The 21,144-nt window shown below is 54.7% G+C and overlaps 1 protein-coding gene across 1 annotated transcript in view; it reads right to left on the reverse strand.

Moving 5' to 3' along the window:
• Positions 1 to 20,890, reverse strand: part of SNRNP200 (small nuclear ribonucleoprotein U5 subunit 200) — a 46,023-nt gene extending 25,133 nt beyond the window's left edge. Inside the window, exons 1-21 of the mRNA XM_032958472.2 lie at positions 20,389 to 20,890; positions 18,431 to 18,594; positions 17,768 to 17,939; positions 15,660 to 15,852; positions 14,599 to 14,654; positions 13,945 to 14,043; positions 13,275 to 13,427; positions 12,898 to 12,997; positions 12,472 to 12,692; positions 10,148 to 10,321; positions 9,228 to 9,365; positions 8,872 to 9,027; positions 8,432 to 8,602; positions 7,737 to 7,930; positions 6,766 to 6,889; positions 6,262 to 6,411; positions 5,645 to 5,755; positions 4,756 to 4,887; positions 3,509 to 3,697; positions 2,839 to 3,036; positions 1,613 to 1,765 (exon numbers count right to left, since the gene is read on the reverse strand). Of these exons, the coding sequence (XP_032814363.1) occupies positions 1,613 to 1,765; positions 2,839 to 3,036; positions 3,509 to 3,697; positions 4,756 to 4,887; positions 5,645 to 5,755; positions 6,262 to 6,411; positions 6,766 to 6,889; positions 7,737 to 7,930; positions 8,432 to 8,602; positions 8,872 to 9,027; positions 9,228 to 9,365; positions 10,148 to 10,321; positions 12,472 to 12,692; positions 12,898 to 12,997; positions 13,275 to 13,427; positions 13,945 to 14,043; positions 14,599 to 14,654; positions 15,660 to 15,852; positions 17,768 to 17,939; positions 18,431 to 18,594; positions 20,389 to 20,433 (3,093 nt within the window). The 5' untranslated portion in view covers positions 20,434 to 20,890. The remainder of the gene's footprint in view (positions 1 to 1,612; positions 1,766 to 2,838; positions 3,037 to 3,508; positions 3,698 to 4,755; positions 4,888 to 5,644; positions 5,756 to 6,261; positions 6,412 to 6,765; positions 6,890 to 7,736; positions 7,931 to 8,431; positions 8,603 to 8,871; positions 9,028 to 9,227; positions 9,366 to 10,147; positions 10,322 to 12,471; positions 12,693 to 12,897; positions 12,998 to 13,274; positions 13,428 to 13,944; positions 14,044 to 14,598; positions 14,655 to 15,659; positions 15,853 to 17,767; positions 17,940 to 18,430; positions 18,595 to 20,388) is intronic.
• Between the last annotated feature and the right edge of the window lie 254 nt (positions 20,891 to 21,144).

The raw sequence follows: 21,144 nt of genomic DNA on the forward strand, positions 1-21,144 counted from the left end.
TATATAGACTGTAGGGGAAAGTAGACTGTAGGGAAAGTGCACGGCACACGAGGGGGTGGGTGGCCAGCACCACATCCGACCGCCTTTGTCTCCTCAGTGGTGATGTTTGCACATCGCACCAGGTACTCGCTTGTGGCTGAGTCGAGCTAGGGGAGGCCCAGCACCGGTTCAGATAATTGTCACTGGTGTTGGCCATGAGCGGGAATCGAACCCGGATCGCCAGGTTTGTAGCGCAGCGCGCTAACCGCTAGACTACCGTTCCCCCTTACACACACATATCGACTAACACACACACGGACTTACACACACATCGAATGACACACATCGACTTAAACACACACCGCATACACACACATGGACGTACACAAACAAACACAGCGACTGTCACACACATTGACGCACACACACGGACTCGCACAGACACAACGCACATGCATATATGGACTCACACATGGATGTACACACGCACACTCTAACTTTTATAGTCTAAACAAGTTTGTAAATAATAGTTTTCTATCTCCGCAACTTTAGCGAAAGAAGGGAGAGGGGAAATGCACGCATGTATAATAAGTAATTAGAAGCGACTGCGAGGGTGTTCCGCCATTTTGGTGCAAATATTTGCCGCGAGCAAGAGCGGCAAATTAGTGAAAGTCAACGAATACAAAATTAACCTAACCTACCTGTATCTATGAGCAGATGTGCACCAATAAAACGTAATTGACATAACGTCACTGCTCAACCCCCCTACTGCGGGGGCAAGTGTAAATAGTATATGTATTGGTCTGCCCCTGTGCAGTAAGTGATATTGCGTGGCTTCTTATGCCTCAAGAGTACAGAAAAAGGCTATTCTTCATCAACATTGGTTTATCCCTGTCATTATTAAATCTAACCTATAAAAGTCAATTTGTAATGCGTAAACAGTCATGGCAATACATGTTAGAAGGGAGCTGTTAATCTGCGTGTGTTACCTTGCGCAGTGTCCACATGAAAGATAATTCCCCCCTCACCCCCACTGAACGCGTGTGACTTGGTAGGGGCCCTCCCCCCCCACCAAACGCGTGAGTTCGGTGAGCTCATCCGGCAAGCGAGGCTGCATTGGCTGGGTCATGTAGCCGGCATGCCGAGTCACTGCATGCCCAAGCAGCTTCTGTTTGGTCGGATAAATGGGACTAAACGGGAGCGGCACGGGCTAGACAAGAGATGGACTGATGTGGTACAGGAGGATGTGGAACTCAGTGGACTTGCCAAAAAGTGGTACCAGCAGTGTCAACATCAGCCTCTATGGAAGAGGTTCGTGAAGGATGCTACTGGGTAGTTGGAGGCAGTCGCCCTCCATCAACAGTGGAGGGCAGAGGAGCAACGCTCACAGCAATGAGCAAGGCCCAAGGCGGATAAAACACAGCAAGTTGGCACAGTGGGGAGCATCTGCCCATGGGTTGACATGATTGGCACCTGTCAACGAACCCTAGACACTTCATGTTGCTTCAAAAAGTGCACATGGCCTGGCACAAGTGCCGTGGTGACATCACCGACACGTAGTGGCGAATGGTGGCTGTTGTTGTGTGTGTAGACCTATGTGTGTGCAACCTCGCGCGTGTGTGCATGCACCCACCTCGCGCACGTTGATGTGCCGGAACTCGGAGGAGAGGGAAAAGACACGGAAGAGCTCGATCTCGCTCAGCGTGGGCTTCAGCAACTGGTTGTAGGTGGCCATGCTCTCGTGCGTGCAGTAGTAGTGTGAGGCGATGCGGCCCAGATCCGTGGCCTGCGCACACGCGTATGCACACATCCCCCCCCAATACTCGTTGCCTTCACACAGACACTCAACTTATAACTCTGCAGAGCTCGCTCTCACTGAGACACTCGGCGACTCGGAGGCGCGAGCGGGGAAGGATTCAGCAGCTGCTACGCGGTGGAGAGCCAGTGCCAAGTTTCCCCTTCCCCCTAGCTCTGTGGTCCTCTATATGTTTAAATGTTACCGGACAATTAATGAGTGTTTTAACACGTGTGGGGAAACCGGAGCACCCAGAGATAACCTCTATCCCATAAAGATAAGACAGGTGGGGAGTCCTGATTTTGCTGTACCGCCATTTCTTGGCAAAGCCAGGGTATGGCTCCTTCTTGAAACCCAGGGTAAGGTCGTTTTGTAATATTTGTGCAGTGATGGAACAACCCTCACTGCTGCCTCCAGTGCTGGACTACAGGCCACGCCATGTGCAGCGAAGCCACCAGCACCGCCCGGCTAATGCAGTGGAGTTTGCTGCTAAGCGAGGTCCATGCCCGACCACCTGTGTCCCCCATGCTGATGTTTCTACAGCACCAGGTACTCCTTTAAGGCCGAATCGAACGAGGCGAGGCACAAGAACCGGTTGAGATAATCATCACCCATGTTGGCCATGAGCGGGAATCGAACTCGGGCCGCCGGGTACGTAGCGCGGTGTAGCGCTAATCGCTGAAAAGCTAACCGCTCTCCAGACAGCGACACATGCATATCGTCACCATCAGCATCGTCATCGGCCATGATCGATCAACTGCTGGATGAAGGCCTCCCCACAAGCGTTAGCAATCCTTTACGGCGCCGCCAAACACCACCCCACCTGGCACCCATTTCACCGCTCCATCTCCGTGTGTGTTCGGGCAGTGCGTGCGTGTCGCCGTGCGCGTGTACCCATATACGCGTGTACCCGTGTATGCTTGTACCCGTGCGTGTGTGTGCACGCGTGTATCCGTGCGCGTGTACCCGCGTGTTCCAGCGTATACCAGCATGTACCAGCGTGTGCGCGCGTGTACGCGTGTACCTATGCTTGTGTACCCATGCGCATGTACCGGTGCGCGTACCTGCAGGTGGCCCGTCTTCTTGTCGTACTTCACCAGGTTGGTTTTGTCTAGCACGAGCGCTGCTGTGTGCACGAGGTCGAGACGCCGCGCCTCGAGCGCGGGGTCCGAGCGCAGCGCATCGGCACTCACGCCGTACAGCGCAGGCGAGCGCAGCATGCGCACGTATAGATATGTGTAGCTCAGCCAGTTCACCGCATCCTGCAAGGAGACACGCGGGGAGACATGGTGAGACACCGAGAGACACGCAGAAATGTGGGAAAATCGCGTGTGTGTGATCTCCCCGTGTGTGTGTGACATCGTGTGTGCGATTGTGTGTACGTGGGAACGGTATTGTAGCGGTTAGCGCGCTGCGCTACGAACCCGGCGACCCGAGTTCGATTTTCGCTCATGGACAACGCCAGTGACGATTATCTGAATTAGTCCTGCGCTTCCCCTAGGTGGACTTGGACTCAAATGAGCACCTGGGGCAATGTGTAAACTTCCCCATTAGGGAGACATAGATGGCTGGGCCGCGGTGCTGGCCAACCACCCCCCTCACGAAGGCGAGTATGGCACACAGGTGCTCGCTAACAACACTTCCCCCAACGGTCTGTTGAAGCTATAGACGGAAATCGTCGTCTCTGCTTGGGTGAAATTGTGAGCGTGCGATCGCCAATGGCTGCAGACAGACCTTGGTGTTCTGCACGTTGCCCAGCACCACCTCGGCGTTGAGCATGTCAGGCAGCTTGGACACGAGCTGGCTCTCGATGGGCAGCTGCTGGTTGAGCAGCGACAGGTAGTACTGCAGCTCCGAGTGCGATGTGATGAGGATCCCCTCTCCCTTGGTGTCGTACTGAGGCCGCCCCGCACGGCCCAGCATCTACATTGCGCACATGTGGATTTACAAACACACACACACACACAGACTTACACACAAATTTACATAGACTTACACACATATACTTACAGACGCAGACTTACACACACACGGACAAAAAGACCCCCCATATAGCCTGCACAGACTGTTAGGGCAAGTGCGGTTAGCGAGCATCTATCAAGGCCGGCACGGCACACAAGGGGGTGAGTGGCCAACATCAGGCCCGGCCGTCTTTGTCTCCCCAGTGGCAATGTTCACACACCTCACCAGGTACTCATTTGAGGCTGAGTCGACCATGACTGATTCAGATAATCGTCACTGGTGTTGGTCGTGAGCGGGTTTGTAGCACAGCGCGCTAACCGCTACACTACCGCTCCCCACCCACACACAGACTTACACACACACACAAAGATCCCCCATATAGCCTACAACAGACTGTTAGGGCAAGTGCTGTACGCGAGCACTCACTGACAGATTTACATACACACAGATGTATGCAGGCATGCACACAACAACAGCCGCCACTCGCCAATAAGTAGTAGTGATGTCACCCCGGTTCATGTGCCAGGCCAGGTGCACTATAAGGCCAAGTAAAGTGTCGAAGGCTTGCTGACAAGTCACAGGACAGACCCAGTTGCCATGGTTTAACTGAGATGAATGGCAGATGCAGCAACTGTGCTCCTCAAACAAAGATCCCCAGTATAGCCTTAACAGATTGTTGGGGAAAGTGCTATTAGCGAGCACCTATGAAGGCTGGGACAGCACACGAGGAGGTGGGTGGGCAGCACCACGCCCGACCACCTTTGTCTCCCCAGTGGCAATGTTTACACACTGCACAAGATACTCATTTGAGGCTGAGTCGACCTAGGGCAGAGGCTCAGGACCATTTCAGATATTTGTTATTGGTGTTGGTCGTGAGTGGGAATCGAACTCGGCTCGCTGGGTCCATAGCGCAGCTCGGCAACTTCTGCGCCACCACTCCGCACGCTGTGCTCCCCCACACGCGCACACACACACGGGGGTACGCACACACACACACTGATAGGGCCCAGACTCGTCACCTGTAGCACGTCGAGGGCCCCCAGCTCGGTCCAGCGGCCCTTCTCAGGGCTGTACACCTGGGTGCCCTTGATGACCACAGTGTGCGCCGGCAGGTTTACGCCCCAAGCCAGTGTCGCCGTCGACACCAGCACCTGCACGGCAACCGCATGGCCAGAACCAGCGGCATGACAACCGCGACAGGTGAGGTCCGCGACGGCAACAATGGTGCACGCACGCGCACACACGTACACACACACTCTTTGGTTCTTTCGGTAAACACACGTAGGTATAAAAAATAATAGTGCACGACGTTTCGATCGCAACAACAAGCGACCGTCTTCAGGTGAGAGAGACACGTACACACGCACACACACAAAGACAAAGGTCCCCAGTATAGCCTTAACAAACTGTAGGAACATGTACACGCACACACCCATGTACACACGCGCTCAAGTGAACCCACATGTACACACACGCGCTCACATGAACCCACATGTACACACACACGCTCACATGAGCCCACATGTACATGCACACGTGCTCACGTGAACCCACTTGTACACGCAAACAGACGCTCACATGAACCCGCACACAGGTACTCGCGTGAACCCACATGTACACACACTCGCTCGCGTGAACCCACATGTACACACACGCACTCACGCAAACCCACATGTACACACACGCACTCACGCAAACCCACATGTACACACACGCACTCACACAAACCCACATGTACACACACGCACACTCGCTTACTCAAACCCACATGTACACACACGCACTCACGCAAACCTAGATGTACACACATGCACACTCGCTTACTCGAACCCACATACTCACGTAAACCCACATGTACACATATGCACCCGCTTACACGAACCCACATGTACACACACGCACGCGCACCTGGATGTGCTTGTCAGCGAAGAGGTCCTCCACGAGGGTGCGGTCGACGCGGGACATGCCGGCGTGGTGGATCGCAAACCCGTAGGGCAGAAGGTCCTTCAGCTCCAGATTCTACCCCACAAAAAAGACAAAGATCCCCCGGAAAGCCTTAACAGACTGTAGGAGCTGTTAGCGAGCACCTATGAAGGCTGGAACGGTACACGAGGGGGTGGGTGGCCAGCACCACGCCCGAACGCCTTTGTCTCTCCAGTGGCGATGTTTACACACCGCACCAGGTACTCATTTGAGGCTGAGTCGACCTAGGGGAGGCCCAGGACCGGGTCAGATAATCGTCACTGGGTGTTGGCCGTGAGTGGGAATCGAACCCGAGTCGCCGGGTTCATAGCGCAGCGTAGCGCTAACCGCTACACTACCGCTTCCCACGCAAACCCTTAGGGCAGCAGGGCCCTTCAGCTCCAGATTCTACCCCACACACACACAGATGTGCACATACAAGGATCATATTGTGATGACAAGCGGGGCTGCAATGGTTGGGGTCAAGCGGTCAGAGCTAACGGTCAGGGGGTCACCAGGTCGTGAGGTTACCAGGTCGCGGGGTCACAGTTGCTGGGTCGTACCTTGCACTGCTCGGCCTCTGTGCGCAGGACCTCCGTGGAGGCCGATCCCTCGCGCAGGAAGTTGCCCAGCGTGTCCTTCTCCAGGCACATATCCCGGATGGCGCGCGCCGTCTTCCCTGTCTCCTTGCGCGAGTGGACAAACACCAGCACCTGCGGGGAGACGCGCGCACAGGGAGATGACACATGGGGGGGCACCGCAGGGTGACACGGGGACACATGCGAGGAAACACGTACGGGGACGAGCGGGACACAGTGGCACACTCATGGGAAGACACGGGGAAGTGCGGCGTCACACAGGCACTCGCTCAAGAAACATAGTCGTGTCGCGTGGTGTGCGCGTGGTGTATTGTGGTATGGTCCCAGTATTCTGGTGCCAATATGGTTTGCGAGTAGCGGCCTGAGAGTGGGCGATGCGTCACCTGGTCCTTGCCCACTGGCTCCAGCACCTGAGTGAGTGTGTGTGAGCAAGCCAGCAAGCGAGCGTGCGAGTAGGAGATGCGTCACCTGGTTCTTGCCCGCGTGCTCCAGCACCTTCTCGTACACGATCTCGTTCATGATTTGGAACCGTTTCATCGCCTTCTTCTCTGTCACCCCCACGTACTGCTGCTCCAGAGGCACGGGCCGGAAACTACAAAGACAGAGATCCCCGGTATACCCTTCAAGACTGTTGGGGCACGTGCCGTTGGCGAGCAGCACCTACGGAGGTCGGCACATGCCTAAATAATCCTGCGCTGTGTATTCGCGCAATGCATTAGCCATGTGGGGAGAATTAGTTTGTCATCCTTACCCCACACCTCCAATAAGCATGTTTGTTTGGCTGAGTACTGTGCGAAAGGTTAACATACATACATCAGGCTATGTCAGAGAAGACCTGCGGTTCCTGTAACAATAGCCCTTTAAGGTCCCATCAGCAGACATAATATCAGCCATCAGGAGCCATCAGGAACTGTCAGATTCCATCGGTCCAATCAGGAGCTGTTAAGATGCTGCCAGGGTCTATCAGATCCCTTCATGAGCCGTCAGGACCTATCAGCCTCCATCAAGCACCATCAGGTCCCATTGGATTCCATTAGGTCCCACCAGGTCCCGTCTGGTCCCACCTGGTCCCACCAGGTCTCACCTGGTATGCAGTCGGTCGTGGGTTTAATCCTGACCCTAATTCTTGCTGTATATTTGAAGTTTGCGCGTTCTCTCCGTGGTCATGTGGATTTTTCTGCGGGTCCTCCGGTTTTTCCCTCCACATTAGAATCAACATGCGTTGAGAATATTTGGCTGCGATAAACGCCCACACGATAAGCCACTTCGTTGAGCTATGATTTGTGATAACCAGGTGACTTCTCAAAAATAGCTACGTAGCTCACCAGGCTTTACCACCTGGTAAAATAAAAAAAGAGTTTATTTTATAGTTTAGGTCCCACCAGGGCCCACAAGGGCCCACGGGGGAGCCGCGGGGACTCCGTGTTGGCAGGCCGCACCTGTTGTCGAAGAAGAAGAGGCCCTTGGCGGGGTCGACGCGCAGGAAGGCCGCCACGTCCTCATAGTTGGGCAGTGTGGCACTGAGGCCAACGAGGCGTGCGTCCTCCTGCGTCATCTCCACGCTGCGAATCGTGCGCGCCACCAGCGCCTCCAGCACAGGGCCACGCTCGTCGTGCAATAGGTGGATCTCATCCTGCAGAGTGGGGGCGAGCGAAAATATTATCGCGGCTACGGCGGCGGTGCACAGTGGCCGTGTACGAGATGGTGGTGATGGTGAAGATGATGATGGTGCACAGAGTGCAGGTGTATTAGATGGTGGTAGTGATGGTGTTTGTGATGATGGTGGTAGTGATGGTGGTGGTGATGATGCTTGTGGCGGTGATGCTTGTGGTGGTGATGTTGGTAGTGGTGATGATAGTGGTGGTGGTAATGGTAGTGATGCCGGTGGTATAGATAATCGAGATCACATAATTATGATGGCAGTGATGGTGTAGATAGCGTAGTGGCGCGAGTGGTTGAAATTACGAATATGGTGAGGTGGACGTGGTGTAGGGGGTTATGCAGCACAGTGTGTGGTGGTCTTAGGATGGGAGCTCCTGCAGTAGCGGCGATGGTGACCGATCACACGAGCTGGATGCAGGGCCTCCCCAGGCCTCGTGGGTGACATGGGGCCGTGAGCGATGGACACACTCACGATGATGACGAGGCGCACGAGCTGCGTGTAGGGCCGCTCGCCGCCCTTGCGGGTGATGATGTCCCACTTCTCGGGAGTGCACACAATGATCTGCGTGGCGTTGATCTCCTCCTTGCACAGCTGATGATCTCCGGTCAACTCCGCCACCTTCAGTCCATAGCTTGACAGGCGCTGGGGGAGGGTGCATGGGGGGGGGGGGAAGAGTGAGAGGAAGGCAACTGCCTCCAACTGCCCAGTAGCGTCCTTCACAAGCCTCCTACACAAGAGGCCGATCTCGACACCCGCTGTTCCTGGTCATCGGCAAGTCCACTCAGTTTCACATCCTCCTGTACCGCCGCATTAGCCCATCTCGTCTCCAGCCCGTGCCATGCCCATTTAGCCCCCTCTATCCAGCCTAACGGCAGCTGTCTGGGCACGCACACATGCATGCACGCACTCACCTTGGAGAAGCTGCCGACGATTTCCTGCACGAGCGAGCGCATAGGCGCGATGTAGATGATCTTGAAGTCGTCCGTGTTAATGGTACCGTCCATGTTGATGTGCTTGCCGATCTCGCGCAGCATGCACAGCAGCGCCACGTTCGTTTTGCCGGCGCCCTGCACGGACACAAGCAGCACAATGCGAGACACACAGGTCAACCCACCACACAGGCTTCCACAGGCTGTTCGGGCAAGCGCTGCTATCTCTGTGTCCCCGTGTCACTGTATCTCCATGTGTCCCCCATGTCTCTGTATCCCCATGTCTGTGTCTTCTGTGTCCCCGTGCCCCCCGAGTCCGCCCCCCGCGCCACCCTCACCGTGGGCGCGCACAGCAGTAGGTTCTGGTCTGACTCCAGGGCGGCGCGGTGAAGTTTGCTCTGGATGCGGTTCAGGGTCTTGATGCCCTCGAACGCCGCCTGCGCATACTTGGGCAGCTTCTCCACAGGCAGCAGTTGCTGCAGCACGACACGGATAACATCACACAGAGGTCCCCCGTGTAGCCCACGCAACCCGCTGGGGAAAGGGCCATCAGCGAGTACCTATCAAGGCTGGACAGAGCACATATGAGAGGCTGGTTGGACCCGTACCATGCCCGGCCACGTGCGTCTCCCCCCTGCTGATGTTTACACACCGTGTCAGGTACTAATTTAAGGATGTAGTCGGCCTAACGGAGGACCAGAAACGGTTTAGATATTTAATGGTTTTGACACCGAGTGAGACTCGAACTCAGGTTGCTGGAGTTGTCGCGTGACGTGCTAACCTATTCACTACAACTCCCCCTACACACACACTCTCTCCCACACTCGTGTCTGTGTGAGTGAGGAGGTGGCAGAGGTGCCACCCAGCTAGACAATCACAGAAGACAAAGATCCCCCGTGTAGCCTTAATATACTTTTGGGGCAAGTGCTGTTAGCAAGCACCTATGAAAGCTGACACGGCGCAGGAGGGGGGGTGGCCAACATCATGCGCAGCCAACCTTGTCTCCCTACCGGCGATTTTTACACACCGCACCAGGTACTCATTTGAGGCCATGTCGACCGAGGGGAGGTTTAGATAACCATCACTGGTGTTGGCTGTGGGCAGGAATCCAACTCGGTCCACCGCACTCTAACACGCTGCGCTTACTCGTCAATCACACACTCCCCCACACACAAACTGCCCCCCACAATCACTCCCACACTCTCGTGTCTGTGAGAGGGTGCGTGCGAGTGAGGAGGTGGAGAGTGGTGCTGCCCACCTCGTCGGGTCCGAACGGCTTGGGCTTGAGTGCTGGCACATGCACCTCCTCACAGCCACGCCGCTGCTTGCGGAAGGAGCCGTCGGGCAGCTGACAGCGCTTGTTGGCCATGAAGTGGCTGCCCTGGGCGAAGGTAAGCGACTCCAGGTCGAGCGACTGGCGCGGCGTCTGGGTCTGCACACGCGGCACAGAGCACGATCACCACTGCGACGCTCACCATCAACGCCACCGCAACACTCACCACCACAACACTCTCCACCACCGCGCTCAACACCACCACTGCACCCACCACCACCACCGCTCACCGATGTCTCCAGCCCTATGTTGAGGCGCGACTGCCTCCATCTCTCTCGGCGTGTCTTCGCGCATAAAAAACTATTTTTAGTTTACCAGGTAAGGCACGATGAGCTGTAAAGCTCTTTTTCAGAAGCGACTTGGGCACAAACGATAGCTCAACGAAGTGGCTTATCGTGTGGACATTGAAATCAGTCAAATACTCTAAATGCATGTTTCTAAATGTGGAGAGAAAAACCACTGTACTTGGAGAAAATACACGTGACCACGGGGAGAACATGCAAACTCCAACCGACCTCCTACAGTGAGGGAAAAAAGTATTTGATCCCCTGCTGATTTTGTACGTTTGCGCACTGACAAAGAAATGATCAGTCTATAATTTTAATGGTAGGTTTATTTGAACAGTGAGAGACAGAATAACAACAAAAAAATCCAGAAAAACACATGTCGAAAATGTTATAAATTGATTTGCATTTTAATGAGGGAAATAAGTATTTGACCCCCTCTCAATCAGAAAGATTTCTGGCTCCCAGGTGCCTATTATACAGGTAATGAGCTGAGATTAGGAGCACACTCTTAAAGGGAGTGCTCCTAATCTCAGCTTGTTACCTGTATAAAAGACACCTGTCCACAGAAGCAATCAATCAGATTCCAAACTCTCCACCATGGCCAAGACTAAAGAGCTCTCCAAGGATGTCAGGGACAAGATTGTAGACCTGGAATGGGCTACAAGACCATTGCCAAGCAGCTTGGTGAGAAGGTGACAACAGTTGGTGCGATTATTCGCAAATGGAAGAAACACAAAAGAACTGTTAATCTCCCTCGGCCTGGGGCTCCATGCAAGATCTCACCTCGTGGAGTTGCAATGATCATGAGAACGGTGAGGAATCAGCCCAAAACTACACGGGAGGATCTTGTCAATGATCTCAAGGCAGCTGGGACCATAGTCACCAAGAAAACAATTGGTAACACACAACGCCGTGAAAGACTGAAATCCTGCAGCGCCCGCAAGGTCCCCCTGCTCAAGAAAGCACATATACATGCCCGTCTGAAGTTTGCCAATGAACATCTGAATGATTCAGAGGACAACTGGGTGAAAGTGTTGTGGTCAGATGAGACCAAAATGGAGCTCTTTGGCATCAACTCAACTCGCCGTGTTTGAAGGAGGAGGAATGCTGCCTATAACCCCAAGAACACCATCCCCACCGTCAAACATGGAGGTGGAAACATTATGCTTTGAGGGTGTTTTTCTAAGGGGACAGGACAACTTCACCGCATCAAAGGGACGATGGACGGGGCCATGTACCGTCAAATCTTTGGTGAGAACTTCCTTCCCTCAGCCAGGGCATTGAAAATGGGTCGTGGATGGGTATTCCAGCATGACAATGACCCAAAACACACGGCCAAGGCAACAAAGGAGTGGCTCAAAAAGAGCACATTAAGGTCCTGGAGTGGCCTAGCCAGTCTCCAGACCTTAATCCCATAGAAAATCTGTGGAGGGAGCTGAAGGCTCGAGTTGCCAAACGTCAGCCTCGAAACCTTAATGACTTGGAGAAGATCTGCAAAGAGGAGTGGGACAAAATCCCTCCTGAGATGTGTGCAAACCTGGTGGCCAACTACAAGAAACGTCTGACCTCTGTGATTGCCAACAAGGGTTTTGCTACCAAGTACTAAGTCATGTTTTGCAGAGGGGTCAAATACTTATATCCCTCATTAAAATGCAAATCAATTTATAACATTTTTGACATGCGTTTTTCTGGATTTTGTTGTTGTTATTCTGTCTCTCACTGTTCAAATAAATCTACCATTAAAATTATACTGATCATTTCTTTGTCAGTGGGCAAACATACAAAATCAGCAGGGGATCAAATACTTTTTGCCTCACTGTATATACCAGGCAAGGTAGTTAACATCTCGCCACCGTGCCCCCATGTCTCCGCGTATCTCTCTCCTCAAGAGTCACGCTCCATCTTCGTTGGGCTAAGCCCCATGTCCCCGCATGTCCCCGCGTGCCCTCGCGTATCTCTCACCTCCGAGTCGTGCTCCATCTCCGTCGTGCCCAGCCCTGTGTCCAGACGTGACTGCCTCTGTCTCTCCCGGCGCGTCCGCTCCTCGCGCACGAGGTCGGCCTTGTCAGTCTCATGCAGCGCGGCCAGGATAGCACTCAGCTCCGAGTCAGACTCCATCTTCCCGATGATCTCCTCCTTCTGCTGCTCGCTCTGAGCGCTCGCCAGCAGCGTGCAGTACAGCACTGCAGAGACGGCGCCATCACGACCATTGTCATCACCATCATCACGACCATCATTATCATCGTAATCGCTAACGTTGCTCTCAGAACTCACGAGTAACATGTAGTACAGCACACTAGTGAAACATTATCAACAACTAAAATACCAATATCACCAAACAACCACACACGGTTAACCACCATGGAGCAGGGCACTGTGGTTACGCACCCATCATGCGGTGCTGCCTCAGCGTGCGGATGAAGTCGAAGGTGTTGAACCCGAGCAGTAGAACCAGCTGATTCTCACACTCGCGGTCGTCACTCGCCGTCTACGCGGGACACACACGGAACAAGCACGCATGCGCACGGGACACACAGGACACGCACGCACACACACAAACACACGGGACACGCACACATGCAAGCACGCACACAGGACACCCGCGCACGTGCAAACAACATGCACAGGTGAACACAAGATATGCACGAGATCGATACGCGACCAATTTTTAGACTGACACGTGACACACACGGGGATCAACAAGAGAGGGTGTAGGTGGTAAAGTGGCGAGCGAGCGAGTGCGCGAGTGAGCGAGCCGTTCGCACCTTGAGGATGTGGAGGACCTCATCGGCCTTGCGCTGCGAGGTTATGGCGTCGTCGTAGAAGGCCGACAGCTGCCGCTGCAGCCAAAAGGCGTCCACCTGGCGCGGGTGCAGCTCCTTCTTCTTGGCCGAGAGCATGTCTTCCGCTCCGCCGAGCTACAACCACAACAACAACCATAACCACCACACAATTAAACAGACGTGTCCTCCGCTCCACCCAGCGACAACCACCACACAACCACCACCACAGAAACTATCCAACAAGCACCATCAAACGAATGATCTGGTGATGGCGGTGGTGTTGGTGGTGGTGCACAAATGACAACACAACTCAGCGCTCTGCGTGCATGCACGTTGTTTAACTGTGTGCGCGTGGTCATAAAAACAAGGTACGTGATGGGCGATGGTTCGGGCAATGGCCCTTCATCATAGCACAACAACCACTATGGTGTGCGTGTCTGGTGTGGTACGACGCGGTATTTGGTATATAAAGCAGGTAGTGTATGGTGTGGCGTGGTATAACGTGGTGTGACAAGGTGCAGTGTGACGAGGTGCAGTGTGACCAGGTGCCGTGTGACGAGGTGTGGTGTGACGAGGTACGGTGCGAAAAGGTACGGGGTGACGAGGTACGGTGTGACGAGGTGCGGTGTGACGAGGTATGGTTGTGACATACATTGGCCGACAGCGTCGCCTCCTCAGCCGCCTCCACTCCCTCGCTGTCCTCATCAGAGGCCTCCTCACGCACTTCCCCATATACGTCCTCATCGCCACCCTACCCACAACCGCGACACAACCATGTCACAACTGTATCACAACCGCGTCACAACACCCAACCCACACCAGTGATGTGGAATAATGGTGTTGATGGTGGCAAAGCACACAGGACACGCCCACACGGGACACGTGGCGATATTAATGGTGATAACGACTGTTGGTGATGATGGTCATGATGATCATGGAAATTATGGTGGTAATGGTTTTAATGGTGCGAATTGTAGTGATGATGGTAATAGTGTTGATGGTGATAGTGGTGGTGATGGTGTTAATGGTGATCATGGTGGCGGTGATGACGGTAATGGTGTTATTGGTCAAAGTGGTGATGTTGGTGATGGTATTGACAAATGTCAGTGGTGGTGATCATGGTGCTAATGATGGTGGTGATAGTGGTGATGATGGTGATGGTGTTGATAGTGGTATTAGTGACAACAGTGATGTCGTCGACGATTATGTTGATGACGACGGTGATGATGGTGAGGATGGTGATAATAGCGAGGATGGTGATAATAGCGAGGATGGTAATAGTGGTCACTGCCGGCTCAGCTCCTACCTCCTCATCCGATTCAAACTGCACGTTGACTCCGTACGTCTCGTCAATGTTGTCGTCTGCACACGCAGACACAAAGGCAAAGGGTCCCCCCCCGAGGAGCCTTCACAGACTGTTGGGGCAAGTACTGTTAGCGTGAAGCACCTCTGAAGAGCGGGAACTGCCCACGAGAGAGGTGGGTGGCCAGCACCTCGCCTGGCCGCCTTTGCTGTTACACACCACACCACGTACAGGTATGCCTCAATTTACGAACGCTCGGTTTACAAAATTTCCGTGTGAATAAAATTTCACTACAGCCACACGCCACGAGCTCATCAAACGTGAAGCCACCCGGGAGGCTGTGGCATCCATCCACACTAGCGTTATGGTGCCCCTGCAGTGGCATCGAGTGAAAAGGTTTTAAATCAATTATTATTCAATCGTTTTCATATTTGTTCTTTATTATTGTTTTTGCATTGTGAAAAGTGATATAGGTGTACATTTTTAGGTTAGGAGTAGAGTTATAATGGGAAAAGCCATTCCGAATGACTAAATTTCGTTTTACGTATTTTTTTGAAGAACGCATCCCTGTCGTAAATCGAGGGATACCTCTACTCATTTAAGGCCGGGTCGATCTAGCAAGGGCCCAGAACCGGTTCAGATATTTGTCACTTTCATGTTAGCCGTGGGTGGGAATTGAACTCGGGTCACTGGGTTCACAGTACAGTGTGCTCACCACTACGCCACCACTCCATACATAGAAACTCACATGCAACACACATAAACACGCTCAGGCATCAACACATGGAGACACACAGAAACAGGAACATACACAGACACACAGACACACAGAGACACGTGAACAATGACAATGGCGGGCGTGACCAGGGTCGTGGCTGTGACCAGGGTCGTGGTCGTGGCCGTGGCTGTGACCAGGGTCGTGGCTGTGACCAGGGTCGTGGCCGTGACCAGGGTCGTGGCCGTGACCAGGGTCGTGGCCGTGACCAGGGTCGTGGCCGTGACCGTGGCTGTGACCAGGGTCGTGGTTGTGGCGGGTGCCGTGACGGTGCGGGTGAGCAGGTTACCCATGTTCTGTGTGTGTGTCTCCCCGCCGTAGTCAGAGATCTTTTTGCCCAGATTGACGAGGACGTGGTAGCGCGAGTCCTCCAAGGTCCCCAGCAGGCCCTCAATGTCGCGCCGCCGCTCCTTGTCGCGCAGCTTCTCGCTCTTCAGCACGGCGAGCACCTCGTCAGCAGCGCCGCACAGGATGTCGCGCGGCTACCGCATGTGCACAGCACCGTCACGGCACACACACAGCAAAGTCACGGCACAGGCACACACACAGCACCGTCACGGCACAGGCACACACACAGCTCCGTCAAGGCACAGACACGCACAGCACCGTCACGGCACACACACACACAGCACCGTCACGGCACAGACACAGCACCGTCACGGCACACACACAGCACCGTCACGGCACACACACACACAGCACCGTCACGGCACACACACACAGCACCGTCACGGCACACACACAGCAACGTCACGGCACACACACAGCACCGTCACGGCACACACACAGCACCGTCACGGCACACACACAGCACCGTCACGGCACACACACAGCACCGTCACGGCGCACACACAGCACCGTCACGGCGCACACACAGCACCGTCACGGCACACACACAGCACCGTCACGGCACACACACAGCACCGTCACGGCACACACACAGCACCGTCACGGCACACACACAGCACCGTCACGGCACACACACAGCACCGTCACGGCGCACACACAGCACCGTCACGGCGCACACACAGCACCGTCACGGCACACACACAGCACCGTCACGGCACACACACAGCACCGTCACGGCACACACACACACACAGCACCGTCACGGCACACACACAGCACAGTCACGGCACACACACAGCACCGTCACGGCACACACACAGCACCGTCACGGCACACACACACAGCACCGTCACGGCACACACACACAGCACCGTCACGGCACACACACAGCACCGTCACGGCACACACACAGCACCGTCACGGCACACACACAGCACCGTCACGGCACACACACAGCACCGTCACGGCGCACACACAGCACCGTCACGGCACACACACAGCACCGTCACGGCACACACACAGCACCGTCACGGCACACACACAGCACCGTCACGGCACACACACAGCACCGTCACGGCACACACACAGCACCGTCACGGCACACACACAGCACCGTCACGGCACACACACAGCACCGTCACGGCGCACACACAGCACCGTCACGGCACACACACAGCACCGTCACGGCACACACACAGCACCGTCACGGCACACACACACACACAGCACCGTCACGGCACACACACAGCACCGTCACGGCACACACACAGCACCGTCACGGCACACACACACACAGCACCGTCACGGCACACACACAGCACAGTCACGGCACACACACAGCACCGTCACGGCACACACACAGCACAGTCACGGCACACATACAGCACCGTCACGGCACACACACACAGCACCGTCACGGCACACACACAGCACCGTCACGGCACAGGCACAGCACCGTCACGGCAAACACACAGCACCGTCACGGCACACACACAGCACCGTCACGGCACACACACAGCACAGTCACGGCACACATACAGCACCGTCACGGCACACACACACAGCACCGTCACGGCACACACACAGCACCGTCACGGCACAGGCACAGCACCGTCACGGCAAACACACAGCACCGTCACGGCACACACATAGCACCGTCACGGCACACACACAGCACCGTCACGGCACACACACAGCACCGTCATGGCACACACACAGCACCGTCATGGCACACACACAGCACCGTCACGGCACACACACAGCACCGTCACGGCACAGGCACACACACAGCACCATCACAGTACACACACAGCAACGTCACAGCACCGTCACGGCACACACACAGCACCGTCACGGCACACACACAGCACCATCACGCGTAAACAAACACGCTGACAGCACCGTCACGGCACAAACACACACACCCACCCACAGAAGCGTCACAGCACTGTCATGGCACACACACACACAGCACCGTCACGGCACAGGCACACACGCACAGCACCGTGTTGTGCGCACACATGGACGCGCACACGCATATGGATGTACCTGGTCCCCGAGCGCCGCCTGGATGAAGCTGAGCAGCACCTCGTAGGTGTCGCGCGTCTCCTTGGTGCGCGGTTTATACACGATGCCCACCATCTCGTCGATGCCATCTGACAGCAGCGTGTAGCCTCGCATCTTCTTCATGTCATGCCGGTCCTCGTCACGCTTACGTCGCCTACACGGCGGAGGAGAGGTGGCGAGGGCACGGGCGTCAAGAGGAGGAGGTCGTGAGAAGTGCGCAGCGGTGAGAGTAAAGATAATACGAGCAGGGAGATGGGATAAGAAGAGAAGAAAAGGAGTACACTTACCGAACGCACACCTCCCTGCTCAATACATCGATACCCCCCTCACTACGACCATAACCTCCACCTCTCACCACTACCTCACCCTTCCCACCACTTCACCCCCACCTCACGCCCTCTCATGACCACCTCACCACCAATACCTCACCCCCCTCCGCTCTTACCCCCCCCTCCGCCCCATCCACACCTCACCCACCCTTCCCCACCACCTAACCCCCCACGCTTCCCTCATCACCACCTCACCCCCCTTTCTTCCCACTACCTCACCCTCTCTCATTACCACCTCACCACCAACACCTCAAGACCCTCTCACCACCACCACCTCCCCCTGCCCCCCCTCACCCCCACCACCTCCCACACGTACTTGGCTCTGCGCTCCTCGAGCAGCACGGGCTTGGAGCGCATGGCACGGTCGCCCATGCGGGAGCCGGTGAGCTTGCCCACGAGGGAGAGCACCTCCCCGGTGGCCTCGTCGCGCCGTGTGCGGTCGATCAGCGAGCGGTCGGCTTGCAGCACCAGGTTCGAGTTCTGAGATCGTCGTCAGCACCGTCAGCACAGGGTGTGCACGCACAACACACTCGGCGTGTTGGCTCATCAACTTAACGCGGTTGCACTCTCACTTCACGCCTGACAACGCATTATTTGGTGGTGATGCTGCCGCTGCTGCTGCTACGTTGGGGGTGGTGCACAAGCACAATTAACAACGACACCTCAACACGTTCCGGGTCAGAATAACACCCTAGCCTTAAGAGGTACAAATATAAACAATAGGTCTGTGGTAATGTCCCAGGGGGTATACGAGGTGATTTATAAAAATGCGTGAAATTTTCATACATGGGGGGTCATTGGTGAATAATCAAATATGAATCTGCCAATATGAAATAACTACGATAAATTTGAATCCATATGGTAACCTAGAATGATATAAAAGACCTTTCTAAACTCATTGATCGTAAGCAATGTGGTTTCCAAGAGTAACCAGCGAGCGTGAACACATGATGTCACGCGTGCAGTTACTCGCTAGTAAGGATACCTCACAAAATAAGACTATTGGTTAAAATATTGACGTTCATTAGTCACACTTTTATTTATCGGAATCACGGTGGGTCAGCCAAGGGGGGTAATAGTAGTAGCCAAACAAGTTTGAGAACCACTGCAATAGGTGACGATCTGTGCAACGGGCCTTGTTCAGAGGCCAACTCCCCTGACTCGCTTCTGTGTGTGCTACGAAAAAGGAGCACAAAACGTCGCCTATGATATTCATGTTTTTTTGTCCCCCACTTTGCCGGCCACGCTGATCTTGACGGACTGTGGCAAGTGTTTTGTTAACACACTCGGCACGGCCCTTTGTGTATGGTGCTTTTTCAGGAATATTTTAGCTGTGTTTTTCCTGTATTTTCTGTGAGCACGGTCACATAGTCACTTTAAGATGTTTTCTTGTTCATGTTTTTGTTTGTTGCGGTTGCACCCGATTCAAGAGCCGAATGGCTCACAGGGCTATACCAAATAAATGAAACTGAGACTATTCGGCTGCTGTACATCTCAACACGATGGTGAGCCACTTCGTTGTGCTATCATTTGTGGCCAGGTCGCTTCTCAAAAAAGAACGAAGCGCTCAGTGGGCCTTACCTGGTAAAATAAAAGGCGTAGTTTGTTTATTTTTAGCGATTTGCTTACATTTCCTATACTTTTACACCCCCTCTCGTTTTTTATTGTTTGTTGATGTAACTTTCTTACACGCACCTACTGGACATTTGTGAAATCGTATTTCTCCAGGATAAATATTCTGATTCGCACTCCGTTTATCACACAGTATTCGCTCGCTTTTATCCACACGGAACATCCCAATGCCGTGTCAATGAACGCCTGCGAATGACTAAATTCGGATTTCACACAGCAGCGTGTGCAGCAACATCGCCAACCTACTGAAAAAGTTCTGCCAGGACCCTCGTGAAAGAGTCTTGCGTGAGACTGCTCTAAATAAATGCACGGTTACACAACACTGAGGTGTGCAGCACGATGCACGCGGCATGACGCTCGAACACGTGTGAGCACTGCATAGTTAACACAACGCTTAGCACGGCACTAAACACAATATCACACACCAACACAACAAATGGCAACATACGCATCCTCGAGAACGCGAATAAAACAAACCAATTCCCGGATTACAGGTGCAGAATCAACAAAGACAATTCGCCTTCCGTCTTCACAACTCTCTCATCCCTCCAGCCACGCGGTCTTGTGTGTGGTCTACTTATTTAGTGACATGTCCCTCCACAGCGACGGGTCCCCGAGGTTGTGTCCCTGCGTATCACTTACCGCTTTGTACTCATACTGGAGACTGCGGGCAGTAACGTCCGCCATGCCTCAGCTGGGACGGGAGACGAAGAGGAGAAACGGAGACTCTGGGAGACACGGGGGAGAGGCACTCGGGGGACTCGGTGAGACCCGCGGGGAGGCGGGGGGCTCAGTGGGGGACACTCCGGGGGAGTCACGCTCAGGGAAAGAGACTCCGAGAGGCTGAGGGGAGTCACGCTCAGTGGGAGAGACTCCGAGAGGCTGAGGGGAGTCACGCTCAGTGGGGGAGACTCCGGGGGACAAGCTGAAAGGAGTCACGCTCAGTGGGGGAGACTCAGGGGAGTCACGCTCAGTGGGGGAGACTCCGAGGGAGAGGCTGAGGGGAGTCACGCTCAGTGGGGGAGACTCCGAGAGGCTGAGGGCAGTCACGCTGGCTCCGGTCCGCGCTCATTCACGCGGGAGAGCTGCGACGACGCCAACACGATTTCAAGATGGCCGCCTCACGTGGTCCGCGCGCTCGCCTCCCATTGGCTGCGATTGCAAGTGGGCCTGCGCCTCGCGTCTTTCCGTGAGACTCTCACGAGTCGGCCACCACTGCGCAGCCACAATTACCATATTCCCCATCCAACATGGCGGCCAAAGGGTTCCAACACTCATCCAACATGGCGGCCCAAGGATCACCGACGCTCACCCAACATGGCTGCCCAAGGCTCACCGACACTCACCCAACATGGCGGCCCAAGGGTCACCGACACTCACCCAACATGGCGGCCCAAT

Source organism: Petromyzon marinus, chromosome 21 (genome assembly GCF_048934315.1).
Source record: "Petromyzon marinus isolate PM22_M1 ecotype Great Lakes invasive population chromosome 21, UKy_Petmar_22M1.pri1.0, whole genome shotgun sequence".
In the NCBI taxonomy this organism is placed as follows: domain Eukaryota; kingdom Metazoa; phylum Chordata; class Hyperoartia; order Petromyzontiformes; family Petromyzontidae; genus Petromyzon; species Petromyzon marinus.